Below are 13,357 nucleotides of genomic sequence, written 5' to 3' on the forward strand. Positions count from 1 at the left end.
TAAAAACTAGACTTCAGTGAGCCAGGAGATAACAACTCAAATAACTGTCAAAACTACATTTTACTATCCAAAAATTACTGTAAATGAGCAAGACATGACTTTGCAGAGCTTGGGTAAAATCCTTATATGCTTGGCTATGTACCCTTCATCCTCCAATGCTTTCATGTACCCTTCTTAATTCCCAAATTTAACGATATTCTTTGATCAAATGTCCGCAGATTGAATAACTGAATGAATAGCAATTAAAAAGGTCTTTAAAGTCCAGTGGACTAAAACATGGTATCAATGTCTACACAGAATCATCATCCCACTTGAATTCAACTTTCAGTTGCCTAAATAACATCTTATTTTTAATAATAGAGTATAATGCTTCCTCATCTGGGTCATTCTGCAAGACTTCTCTGCATGGGAACAAGGGTCCAAGAGAGATAATTACTGGTGCTACTGCATCAACAAGCCTGCTTCACTCTTCTCCCTCTTGCAGTTAAGTGATTGCTTTGAACAAGGAAAGAACTTCTAGCTTACTCTGTATCACCTCCTTTCAGTAGTGGAAATTCTGTACACGACAGCTATATTCATCAAAAACCAGCAAGAAACAAGGACCTGTGAATACAGTACCTGTACTATCAGCAGTGGATAAAAAAAAAAATTTTGAATAGGTTACAGCTTGAAACCCAAAGGAAAGACAACTTCTCAAATACAAAGAGTTTTTGTGAAAGGAGGTTATATCTGAACTATCCTTGGATGTCAAAAACTTTCCCTTCAACTCCATTTACACAGTACAGATCTTGCAGGTTCTCTTATACAAAACTGAAAAGGCAAAGAAAATTATAGGACATACCCTATTTGTAGTACAATTAAGAGAGGAGGAGGATTGACCTGCACAATTTACTGTTTAGAAAGAAAAAGCAGAAACTACTTATTTGGTTCTTGTTTTGTAAATAAAGATACAGTGCTTCAGGTTTCTCATAAGGTAATGCAGATGGAATAGAAACCTTTATTCTTTCTAGATAACACGCAAGTCAACAATTTATATAAAGACAACAATCAAACCGATTTGGTATCGCGATTCTAAAGAGATAGAACAGATCCATTATCAACTGTTTTAAGCTCTAAACTCATTTATAACTGAAGGTGGTTTTCTAACTAGACTTAGTGGGTTCATATCTGCTTCTTCTAAACAGCATCAAGATATGTTAAATGATAATATTAAGTTTCCATAAGTTGGAAGTACAGCCATATTACAGTTCAAAGTAAGGCAAATTTCTTGCAGTTCACAGAAACAAACAAACAAACAAAAACAGAAAACAATATTTTAAACATAAGTATTGCCCAATTTAACTGGGATGGTGTATTTGGTTTAAACTGCAAGGTTTTGGTAATGGGAGGCCACAGAATCCTGAAGCTGTCCCATGTTAGACAAGAGCCAGCTTCAGCCCGCTCCAAAAGCTGGGACTTGCTGCTGGCTGGAGCTAAGCCTATTAGCCACACTGGTTGCACCTCTGTGAGAACATATTTAAGAAAGGGTGAAAATGGTTGTGCAACAGCAGCTCAGAGAGAAGACTGAGAAAATGTAGAGAGAACCAGCCCTGCAGACCCCAAGGTCAGTGCAGCAGGAGGGTAGGAGACCCTCCAGGCATGCAGCAGAAGTTCCCCTGCGGCCTGTGGAGAGGCCCCTGGTGGAGCAGGCTGTCCCCGTGCAGCCCATGGGTTTCCCACTGCTCTAGCCTGTTAGCAATACGTAATTACATTAATCTCCCCTATGCCATGTCTGTTTTGCCTGTGACGATAATTGCTGAGTTATTGCCCTGTCCTTATCTCAACCGTTGAGCCCTTTCCATCCTATTTTCTCCCCCTTTCCTTTTGAGGAGGGGGAGTGAGAGAGTGGTTATGGGGGAGCTCAGCTGACGAGCTGAGGAAAACCACCACAGGGTGGTGTTTGTTTTTAAATATTATTTTTTTTAGGTAGACACAATTGTCAAGAATGACAAGGTATATATTAGGTAGAGGGATGACTAAATGAAGCCTCGAGGTCCATGTTTCTACAATTCTATATATGCCTATATATTTCTGAGCACGGTGCTGAAAGTATCGCTGCTAGAAGCTCTCCTTGTTGCAAGGAGATGGCACCTATGACACGATCAAAATTAGAACAGATAGTTAATGTTCCTAATTGTCTTTTGGCTGTTAGATCTTTGGTAAAAGTGAGTAAAGTGGAAAACATTTAACAACAAATAGCTGAAATTTATTGTCAATATTATAATACTAGTTTACTGAATTATTATCTTGCGAAACATCTTTCAGTCAGTCTGCTTTCATCACTCAAATCAGAATCATTCATTGTTATTGTGTGCTTACAAATCTCTATCCTGAGTTTTTTATAACAAAGACTTCTTCCATCAAACTTTCAGATTGCTGAAAATAAACTTCCATGACTGCCAACCTTATACCCAATTAATTCAATGCAGTGAATCAAAAGAACTCTTCACATTTAGCATAAAGTTATGAAATACACTGGAATGTGGTATTTTAAATTAGGAGGAACAGTTCAGGTTCTCCAATGGTAACCCACTTTACTCAAAATATAACATCATTTGTGACTACATCAGCATGGCATATTGTCACTAGAAAAGTATTTCTAGTTGGTATTTTAAATATCACAAGTACCATGTAGTTTTCTCAATGTCAAATGAATGGATTCTTAAAATAAATATTAAATTAATTCAGAAGAAAATCTGCACTAAAATATCATTGGACATGTTGAAATCAAAGGATTAAAGTCTTCCTGCCTAAAACAAATTAATAAATGTTGACATGAAAAACTGTTGAGCTTATTTCAAGAAGAAAATAAAACTAGACTGCAATGATCTATACCACACATAGTACTACTCTTCTTTTGTGAGGTTTTAATTTTTACTGGATAATAGGACATTAAAATTTTACAAAAACCACATTGAACCTCATACCCATCTCAGTAAGGTACAAAAGCATGCTAACTTCAAAATAAATTCAAATGAAAGCCCTTTATAAAAGGGTCTTTTATTTCTGTTAGTTTTGTTTTTTAATCATATGCATGTTTAAAGTTACTATTAAATCTTACACCTTACCAGTTCTCTGTAGACTCCTTCATTCTTTCCCTCAGGTTTTGTTATCTTCTCTTTCTGGAACAGCTCCCTGTTTCGATTCCCTCCAGCATTCACACTGAGATTACTTCTGCTACTACCACCACCTCCTCCAAATGTCTTGGTCTTTAGATAAGCATAAAAATAACATTTCAGTAAACCGAACTTATGAAAATAAGCCTTAATATTTAGCTAGTACAAGAACTGCAGTAAATTTGAAGCAGCTGTATTTTTTATGATTATGCTTTGCATCAACAAATAAAGCACTTAGACACACAAAAAATGATGAATTTATTAAGTAGGACTTCAACTTTTTTTCTGTTTTGACCAAATGAGGCTGTAAAACATGTATATAATTCTAGTTTTTATGAGTTACCAAGCAAATCATAATTTCCATTTCCTAAAATGGAAAACCAACAGGGGGCATAAAAACCAGACACATTTGAAGAAAACTTCCTAGCTGTTTTACCAGGCTGAACAGAAAGAACCATGGGGTTTTCAGAAATGAAAAAAGTAAATGAATATTAGTAACCTCTACTTCCCACTTTGATCTTGTTAGCTGAATAGCAAAAAATCATTTTAATAGGGCTATCAAATCAAAAGTATAGCTACAATAAAACATTATGATGCATTTATTAGCTTTATTCAAATAAAAATATACTCAACAATCCAAAAGAACTCTCCATTTTTGATTCATATTTTCAAGAAAATACATTAACAGAATTTTAAGAAGGCAAACATCAGAAAGTATTTGTCAGTTAAGAGAGTTAAACTAACAAGAAAAGATCAATTACAGGAAGTAAAATGCTGCAACACATGCATTCTAACCTCCTTGCTCTTTGCTACTTCTGCAATGGCAGCTGTTCTCTGCTTTTCAAATTCATCGTTGTCAGCAGCAGGTTTTACAGTATTTGTCATTTGCAGAGTCTTTCTGCGATCAAGCTCTCTACTGTCGACTTGCACATGAGACACACATTTCTGGTAACACAAAATAAAGATTTAATTAACTGTTCTGTCTACTTTCATTTGCAGAAAAAAAAAAACAAACAACAAAGTAATGCTAGCACAGGTTTAAAGAATACAATCACAAACACGTACACTCAGAGCTAGCTATAGCTACCTTTTCTGCAAGCAACTCTGGTCCACCAGAGATGCCAAAAAGAATCACTTGTACACTTCCAGCTTATTTCATGATGTAGCTAATATGATTCTCGTAAATACCTTTGTCATTTAAGAGTATATATTGGTGCCTTCAAGACATTGCAGGAAAAATCAGAGTTCCCATACAACAAAATTTTAAGTTTGAAATTGAGAGAAAAATATTAAATATAAATTGGCATAATGAAATGACAAGATCAAAACCTACGCCCTCCCACCCACCACCTCTTCTTTAAACAGTCTTTTTTTGTATCCAGATCATCATGATCTAAATGTGCTTTGACAGTCTATATTTAAATGGAACTACCTCTCCCTAGATATCATAATACAGATTTTTTATGAAATTTTTTATGAGTTATCATGGCTGTAACTTGTAGGTTACAGCTGAATGACAAAGAAATATACTATACCTGCCCAAAAGGCACAAAAGGGGGAGGGCCACCTTCCGTTCCAATATTACTCCTATTGTGTTTTGCTAAACTCTGTAAAAGAAAATTGTTGCATCAGTCATGGAAACAGAACACTGTGCCAAGTTGGACACTCCATATGGCCTTAAGAAAAGTAGAGTACACGTGTTAAATTGATTAGCAGTTCTTCAGATCCAACAAAAAAAACGTAACAGTAAGCATAATCATCATTAATATTTATGGAATTGAAATGCTCTAAACAGCTAGTCAGCAATTGCTAATCTAGACCTGAAAAAAAAACCAAGCACTCTCAAATAATATAAATAGTTAGTCAACAACAAAAATGAAATGGATTTGTAAGACACTGCTTTAAAATATCTGCTCACAGTCAATGAGCTGTTTCTCTTTCTTTACAAACCCTGACAACAGCAACAACCTGCACAAGAATGAAATTCATTGGAACTGACACTATGGTGTGTGTTAGTTATTTCATACTAAACAGATATATTTGGGTCAGAACTCGATAAAGGGAAGCTAGGCCCTTAATGATGTTAAAAGGACTTTAAAATATATTTTGCATAATGCATTGATCTTCATTTCTTATTACCCTTTTTGTTTTTACTGTTTTGTGTGTGTGTGTTAAAACACTGTGACAGTCATGTATGATTGCATACATCACTATAATACATATTTTAAACTTAACTCTATATGTAGGAGTTACTTATACGTATTTATTAGAATTACTTATACGTATTTATTATCCTGATGTAAAATTGATTTAACTCCATCACAAAACTGCAGTATAAATGCATATATGCTTTTAGCCATTATACTATCATATATTGTCAGGGAATTTCAAAAAAATACCTAAGATATTAATTCGGCTAAGGTTTTACTAAGCTAAGGCTTTCGGTCCACTCTTTTGAAGTTACTCACTTTTATTCCATAAGCAAAGAACATTTTTGAAGTCATCTATGATCATTAAACGTATCCAAGGGTAAAAACAAAATAAGTAAACAAACACACTTTTCTTCACACCCTACAGCAAAAAAAGTTGATAAAATATTCAATAAATTATTCAAAACAAAGCACTTGAAAGTGCAAAAATCATAAATTTTTGCTGCTTTAGCACCAGTTCACTTAAAAGTGCCTTCTTCAAATTATGAGCTAAGCAAGGGCTGATCACTGGAGCACACACGTACATTCCTGTTGCTGCTAACTGAAGTCACCCAGTACAACAGTCATTTATTTCATGGGCAAGCTGGTTCCTCGGGGAGGTATTCTAGGTGAAGGGTAAAAAACGCCTCTATAGCCAAGCTTGTTCCCATGTGACTGAGCATAAAACATGGCACTTCATGCAGGATTCATTTCACCCAGCTTTTCACAGCATCTACAACGTAAATGTCTGTATCTGAGTCAGTGACATCAGGTTCTTTTTAGAGCCAAAGGCAAACAAGGACTGCTAAGGAATTATGTCACCCCTCAGATACATGACGCCTTAAAACCTGCCTGTTCTTCCCTACTAACTGTAAAATGACTTTAGGGTGACTACATCCAATAGACATCTTACATTACAGACATCATCTGAGGTTAGCATCATGCATGCTGTCCTTACAACATGAGGCACTAAAGTCTGGCTCCATAGAAACAGATGTTATTCTGTTAATCCCTGAAGCCACTGGTGCTAGAACAATACCAAAGGAGAAAAAACACTATCAGCTGGCCCTTCAAATGGGGTTTGAACAACCTAATTACCCCCAGAACACTGAAAACACTATGAAGGAATGATTATTTGGAATTCTCATTTAAAGAAGTCCATGGAGCATTGTCTTGTATTTCTAAATAATCAAGAAAAAAGATTACAAGGTAACCATTTCATTTACTCCTTCCTTATTTATTTACTGCCACTTCAACGGTGACACTTAAAAAAATGAAAGGAATTTAAAGGCAATAATTACCTTACAACAAATTTTATTGCTACAAAGAATACAACACTTATTCCACTTGAACTGCATTTGTTGTGTGATGACACTGCATTCATTCTGTATACACAGTATTTGTAATGCAAGTCTGTTATTACTAAAGTCTGATTCCTCCCCAAAGCAATTTCAAATATCATCCTGAATGGAACAAAATGGTAATGCAACTATAAGCTAACAGGCAGGTATCAGGGCAATAATTTAATACTGGACAAATAATTTTAATCCCAAAGCTTTATAAAATTATTTGACTTAATAGCACTAATTTTTAAAGCAAGTATAAATAAACTTATTTATTTCATCTTCTACACAAGAAGCCCAATTAACGCTCCTCAGACATCATAGTGGAGAGACAGAAATTGATTTGAAAACAAGGAATTTGAAATAGTTGCACAAATACAAGTTTTCCGTCTTTTTATGCAAACACTGTTCAGTATTTCATTTAATCCTGACTGGCATGATTAGACAAGGAGTGGCAACGTCCTTGCTCAAATATCTTTGAGAGCTGACAGTCTTGCTTACTGTCAACCATTCTTTTCTGTAAAGCTTTCTGAACAGGAAACATCAAGTTCATGGGGAAAGTGCTACCAAAGTAGCATCTGGCTTCTATAGACTTGTTTCAGCCCTATCTGTCTAGTTGTCAGCCTGGATATAGACCTAGAACTATGATTTGCAGTAGCCATGGTTCACCTGTCCAAACTGATTTCTCGTTACCCATAGCTTTGCGGCTGACATGGTCACATTCTTGCTGCAAACTTGACCACATGCTGTGAGCTGTTCAGGGAGAAGAAGAAATTGAAAATCTAGCAAACTCTCTGCAGCTTCCTGGGGAAGCGGAGATGGAGGTGCTGGTCTCTGAACCCACGTAACCAAGGACAGGATGCAGGGGAATGGCACAGAGCTGCACCAGGGGAGGTTCAGACTGGGCATTAGGAAAAATTCCTTTACCAAGAGGGTGGTCAAACACTGGAACAGGCTTCCTAGAGAGGTGCTTGATGCCCCACACCTGTCAGCGTGAAAATGCCCTCACTAACATGCTTTTAACTTCTGGTTAGTCCTGAAGTGGTCAGGCGGATGGACTGGATCTTTGTAGGGCCCTTCCAACTGACCTGTTCTCTTCTATTCAAACTGCAAAATGGAACCAGAGAACTCAGGGGAGAGCAATAGGCAATAATTAAATTCCTGTATCATATCTAAAAGAAAATCAGTGAAAACAAACTCTTTTAAACATATCACATAAAGCCAACCTAAGCAGCTAACAAGTGCTGAAAGTTGCCCTTATCAGCACTACGGTTATAAAATGGTTTGCTTTACTGTAAGCAGAAACTGTTCTGTAGTTATTTCTTGACATTGATTTCAAAAACTAATTAGTATTTACAGAACAATGTTTCTTTGTTGAAACACAGGTAGAATAAACACAAGAACTGACTTTCCAAAACTCACTAGTAAAACAAACATGAAAACAGATTGTTTAAAGTATCACTAATAAAGCTAGCTGATTCTGTAGAGCATTCTCTTTCCAATTAGTTGATATTCTTAAGAACATGTAAGATCTGTTTGTGTCCCTTTTTTCAACCTTGTAACTTAATGCTTTTATCTGGAAAGAAAACTTACAAGGTTTATAGTAAATATGAACAAAAATGATAATGAGATGGTTCTGTTTCTGGTCCCAGAACCCTTTTTTAATCAAGCAGGCAGTTTCATTTAAATCCAGGATTTTTTTTTTCCTTTTTAAATATTGTCAATGATAAAAGCACAAAAAGAATGCCAAGCACACTCTCCATTCTTGTTGGTTCTGTAACTCATGTTCAAATTAATTTTGGCCCAGTTTGCTCGTATCTATAAAATGCAAACCAACATCAAAGAAGGCTAGCCATAACAAAAAAGTGTGCCAAACTTAGCATCAGCAACAATAAAAGTACTTTGCAGAGAAACAATCTTTGCAAGAAGCTACTCTTTGTTTCATACACATGGACATAATACAGGTCTGTGTCTCTTTGTAGTAGTAATAGATGCAGCAAGATTTTGGGGCTATTTGTAGCAGGGTCACAACTTCTTGTCCTAGGCACTTCCACTTATTTGTGAGGAAGTCCAAGTAATTTTCCTGCAGCAACATTAGTTCCATCAGGACAGCGACCATGCCAAAACAAAGTAAAGGAACTTACAAGTATTTGTGCTTTGCTGACGGACTTTTAAATTCATGTAATCACAGTTTTAACCTAAAGCACTGCTGAAATCTTCAGTATAGGTTACTAACTTCAATACTTTCCATAAAACTATGGAAATTTTTTTGCCTCAAAAATTTGCAATTACAACCTACAGATTGTATAAGGCATCATTCTCTAACATTTTGGTACCAAAGCCACAGTTTTGGTGTCATACTGGGAAGTGACCAACCATTAGGGAAGTAACCAAACATAGTCTAGTAGACAACGCCAAGTTGGGAGGGAGTGTTGATCTGCTCAAGGGTAGGAGGACTCTACAGAGGGATCTGGATAGACTGGAACAATGGGCTGAGGCCAACTGCATGAGGTTCAACAAGGCCAAGTGCCAGGTCCTGCACCTGGGGCACAACAACCCCATGCAATGCTTCTGGCTGAGGGAAGAGTGCCTGGAAAGCTGCCCAGCAGAAAGGGACCTGGGGGGTATTGGTCGGCAGCCAATCAGAGAGTGGTCTGGGTTGGAAGGGACCTTATAGGTCATCTAATTCCAGCCCCCTTGCCATGGGCAGGGACACCTCCCACTAGATCAGGTTGCCCAGGGCCCCAGCCAACCTGGCCTCAAACACTTCCAAGGATGGGGCATCCACAGTTTCTGTGGGCAACCTGTTCCAGTGCCTCACCGACCTCATAGTAAAGAAAGCCAGCTGAGTATGAGCCAGCAGTGTGCTCAGATGGCCAAGAAGGCCAACAGAATCCTTGCTTGTATCAGTGTGGCAAGCAAGAGTAGGGAAGAGATTGTCCCTTTGTATTCGAGATGCAGCCTCACCAGAGCTGAGTAATGTGTTCAGATTTGTGCCCCTCACTACAGGGAGGACATTGAGGTGCAGGAGTGTGTCAAGAAAAGGGCAGCAAAGCTGGTGAACGGTCTACAGAACAAGTGTTATGAGGAGCAGCTGAGGGAGCAGGGGTTGTTTAGCTTGGAGAAAAGGAGACTCAGGGAAGACCTCATCAATCCCTACAACTACCTCAAAGGAGGTTGTAGTGGGCTGGGGGTTGGTCGCTTCTCACAAACAAGAAGAGGTGATATGAGGGGAAATGGCTTCAAGTTGCACCAGGGAAGGTTAAGGTTAGATACTAGGAAAATTTTATTCACTGAAAGGGCTGTGGGGCATTGTAACAGGCTGCTCAGGGAAGTGGTTGAGTCACCATCCCTGGAGTTAGTTAGAAGACCTGTAGATGTGATGCTTAGGGACATGGTTTAGTGGTACACTTGGCAGTGCTAGGTTAAAGGTTGGACTAGATGATCCTTGCGGTCTTTTCCAACCTAAATGATTCTATGATTACTGCACTGAAATACATTCAATATGGTTAACAAAAGTTTTCTGCCCCTGCAGACTAAAAAAGCAATCAGTTGCCATGCAAAAATAACTTTTAATTTCATTTGCAACAATATATTGATCTATTTACACATATTTGGCTTCATCCTTAAAAATACTTGGACAGTAAAGTTCTAAAAGCTTCTTGTGGAAAAGTTCACAGCTGACACATTACATTTAATGATATAAAGCATAATTTGCATCCGGTAAAACAAGCATTTCCAGTGGTGTTACCTCACCCTTTGCAATTCCCACTTTTCTATAAGATGCTCCACTTCACCTCCGAGAACTGCAGTGTTACTGTCATCCAACAGCAAGAATCCATTTCTCACTTCAACAATTCCTGAAAGCTTAATTTTTGTTCCAGGTGGAGTGTTCAAGCTACAAGCAGAAACAAAACCAAGTATTTCACATATGTTTATTAATATTTTGCCACCAAAAAGAACACACACAAAACTATTCCTATTATACTTTCAACATTGTCATATTTCATAATAAACAATTAGCATCAAAAACCTTTGCAATAACTCCTTCAATAGGCACAGTAGTTTTCAACAGCTTTTTCGGAACACTTCCCATTCATTACACAAAGATGCCATATTGCAAATTAGATTCTAACAGAGATGAATGTTTGCAAATTGTCTGTTTGGTTAAAATCCAATTTAACAGTACCAAGCTAAGGATGTGATTTGTCTAGACTAACAGAAGATGTCTCAAAGTCAGTTGTCTAAGAATAAGTTCCTCATCCTAAGACTCATTTATAGTTAATAAACAGAGGTTTTCCAGATGGTTAATCATCTCGTTTGTTTTAGACATTTAACTTAGGAGAAAACAAGCAACAGTTGAGAAAGATGCCTTCTATACATTGCTAACAGCCAGGACTGTTCCAGAATATAAAAACCATGCACCTTGTGGTGCTTCTTCTCTCATTACTCTATGATTTAAAAGCAGATGGATGCTCTCTGTGGTCAGCTCCCACAAGAAGGTACCTATCTTCTTCTCATTTGAATCTACCCTATAAAAAAAACAGCAGATGCATAAAGGAATCATGCATCTCCAACTCATAACTGAAAGATTTGACAAGCAGCACAATGTGGAAACAATTATTTTTACAGTAAGAAACAAAAGAGGACAGAGTGTTACAACCTTTCAAATAAGAAATAATAACCTCTTTAAAATATGCTAAAGCTATCATTGCAGTCACAGAACCATACCACATGGTAAGGAACATTCACAGAGAAGTCAGACAATTTTAGCGCTAGTAACTTAACCCTTAGCACTATTAATGGATTTTCTGTATTGTTCTGATAGAAGCAAAGAAAATAAGATCAGAAAAGACAAGAAAACAAGAACTTATGACACTACTACAGAAAGTAATGAGTTGTGACACTGGAGATTTTATCTGAACTTTCAAATTATGTCTTTTACTGATTGTTGGTCTTGTGTGTATTGTGCGCTCTGGAATCTAACACAGGACTCTGTTTGCCTTCCTTTTCTGCTCTTTTTATATTCACATTGGGATATGATATTCCAAGTTGTGAGGGCTCAAGCTAAAATTAAAATATCATCAAGTGCTCTACTTTTAGATCATCTTCACTCTAAACTGCAAGCTGTCTCCTACTCAGAATGAGCTGCTTAACAATCAAAGACAACATTTAAAAATGAAGTACAAAAGGTCTATGTCTAGCAGAGATAGACAGAGGAAGAAGATGCTTTTTAAATAGAAAGTCATCTGGAATGAAGAGCAAAGCATGCTGTTACTCCAGAGACTACACACTGGAGATTATTTTCAATATCTTAATGACTAAACAGACGAGAAATCCCCATGTTCAGCTGTAATTAGCTCTTTTGTCCTTCATTTTTAACTTAAGAAAAAATTACTAATTCAGTACAAGTTATAGCCTTGTCCGTGGTAGAGCAGCACTAATTGCATGAGGTTAGGTGTGTCAGGGCTGTGACATTCTCATTATCAAGTCAGACAAAAAAATCGACAAAAAAAAAAAAAGATTTGGCTCAGGTTTGCACGCACACAAAAGCCTGCTTGCCTTGTTAAGCCTGACTCAACAGATGGCTGCAAAAATCCTCTTCGGCATAAAGAGCATTGTAAATTACATTCATATACACTTCTGCATGCTACTTTAAAGTTCTCCCATATTTACAAAATCTGAGAAGGAAATGAGAATAAACCAAAGAGTAAAGTTGCCCACCTTATTTTTGACATACTACTGTATTCTATAGCTATGCAGCTTGTGTGTCCATCAGTCATCTGTAAACGTAACATTCTGGGAGCAGCCTGAGACTCTTCATTATCCTTTGGTGCAGCAACGTTGCGTATTTTCTGTATTTGCAGAACACACGGCCCTTCCAGCTATACATGCAAAACAGAAAAGACAAAAATATTAACACCTTGAAGCAAGCACACTAATATTTAGATACACTAACAGATGCCCCCAGGCAAAGCAAAGTGTAATGTAATTAGGTAGTTACATTCAATTTCTATCACTCACATACAGTATGTTCTAAAACATGACAAAAATGGCTTTTTCAGAGAAACAGCTGTAATGATGCTTCATACATCTCTAAAATATAGACTATGGAAAAGAAGTGAAAGATTTGGAGTGAGGGTACGAAAGAAAAAACAAAGACTTCGAATACTGTATTTGTGGTGGAGGATTTCTATAAAAACTGCAGAGGTTATGGTCATCTGGAATCTACTTAAACTTGAAGATTTTGTATAATTTCTTTCAATAACTGAATGTTTGAAGGAGATAGTATAAACAACAGTATTTTCAGTTATTTCTGTCCGAGTCTTATTTCTGACAGTAACAGTTAAATGACCAATCCTGTTTCTCATATGAATGGAGCTTTCTTTCCCCTTGATTTCAACAGAAGCACAACTGGATAATTTAATGTATAATAGGAAAGCAAGTCCCCCTCAATCAACTGACTTCAAAAAAGGAGCCACAAAGAGATAACGATGAATATTTTTCTCTTCTAGAATTTTTGTACAGAAAGACTATTTCTATAGTAGTGAATGACACACCGCCACACTCAAATTGCTTCAACGCATTAAGCCTAGCTTATTACAAATTAAAACTTTTTTTTTTTTTTTAAAACAACATACAATGTTTTCAAAGTACAAATGAAGAAGCG

At 36.9% G+C, this 13,357-nt stretch overlaps 1 protein-coding gene across 4 annotated transcripts in view; it reads right to left on the reverse strand.

The window, feature by feature from the left end:
* TDRD3 (tudor domain containing 3) overlaps nucleotides 1-13,357 on the reverse strand; it is a 108,386-nt gene that overhangs the window by 40,078 nt on the left and 54,951 nt on the right. For all 4 annotated transcript variants that reach the window (XM_035553366.2, XM_035553368.2, XM_050709284.1 and 1 more), the window contains exons 4-8: nucleotides 12,412-12,572; nucleotides 10,444-10,585; nucleotides 4,691-4,762; nucleotides 3,951-4,100; nucleotides 3,108-3,248 (exon numbers count right to left, since the gene is read on the reverse strand). In XM_035553366.2, the coding sequence (XP_035409259.1) occupies nucleotides 3,108-3,248; nucleotides 3,951-4,100; nucleotides 4,691-4,762; nucleotides 10,444-10,585; nucleotides 12,412-12,572 (666 nt within the window). The remainder of the gene's footprint in view (nucleotides 1-3,107; nucleotides 3,249-3,950; nucleotides 4,101-4,690; nucleotides 4,763-10,443; nucleotides 10,586-12,411; nucleotides 12,573-13,357) is intronic.

The sequence above is a fragment of the Cygnus atratus genome, chromosome 1, assembly GCF_013377495.2.
Source record: "Cygnus atratus isolate AKBS03 ecotype Queensland, Australia chromosome 1, CAtr_DNAZoo_HiC_assembly, whole genome shotgun sequence".
Taxonomy (NCBI): Eukaryota; Metazoa; Chordata; class Aves; order Anseriformes; family Anatidae; genus Cygnus; species Cygnus atratus.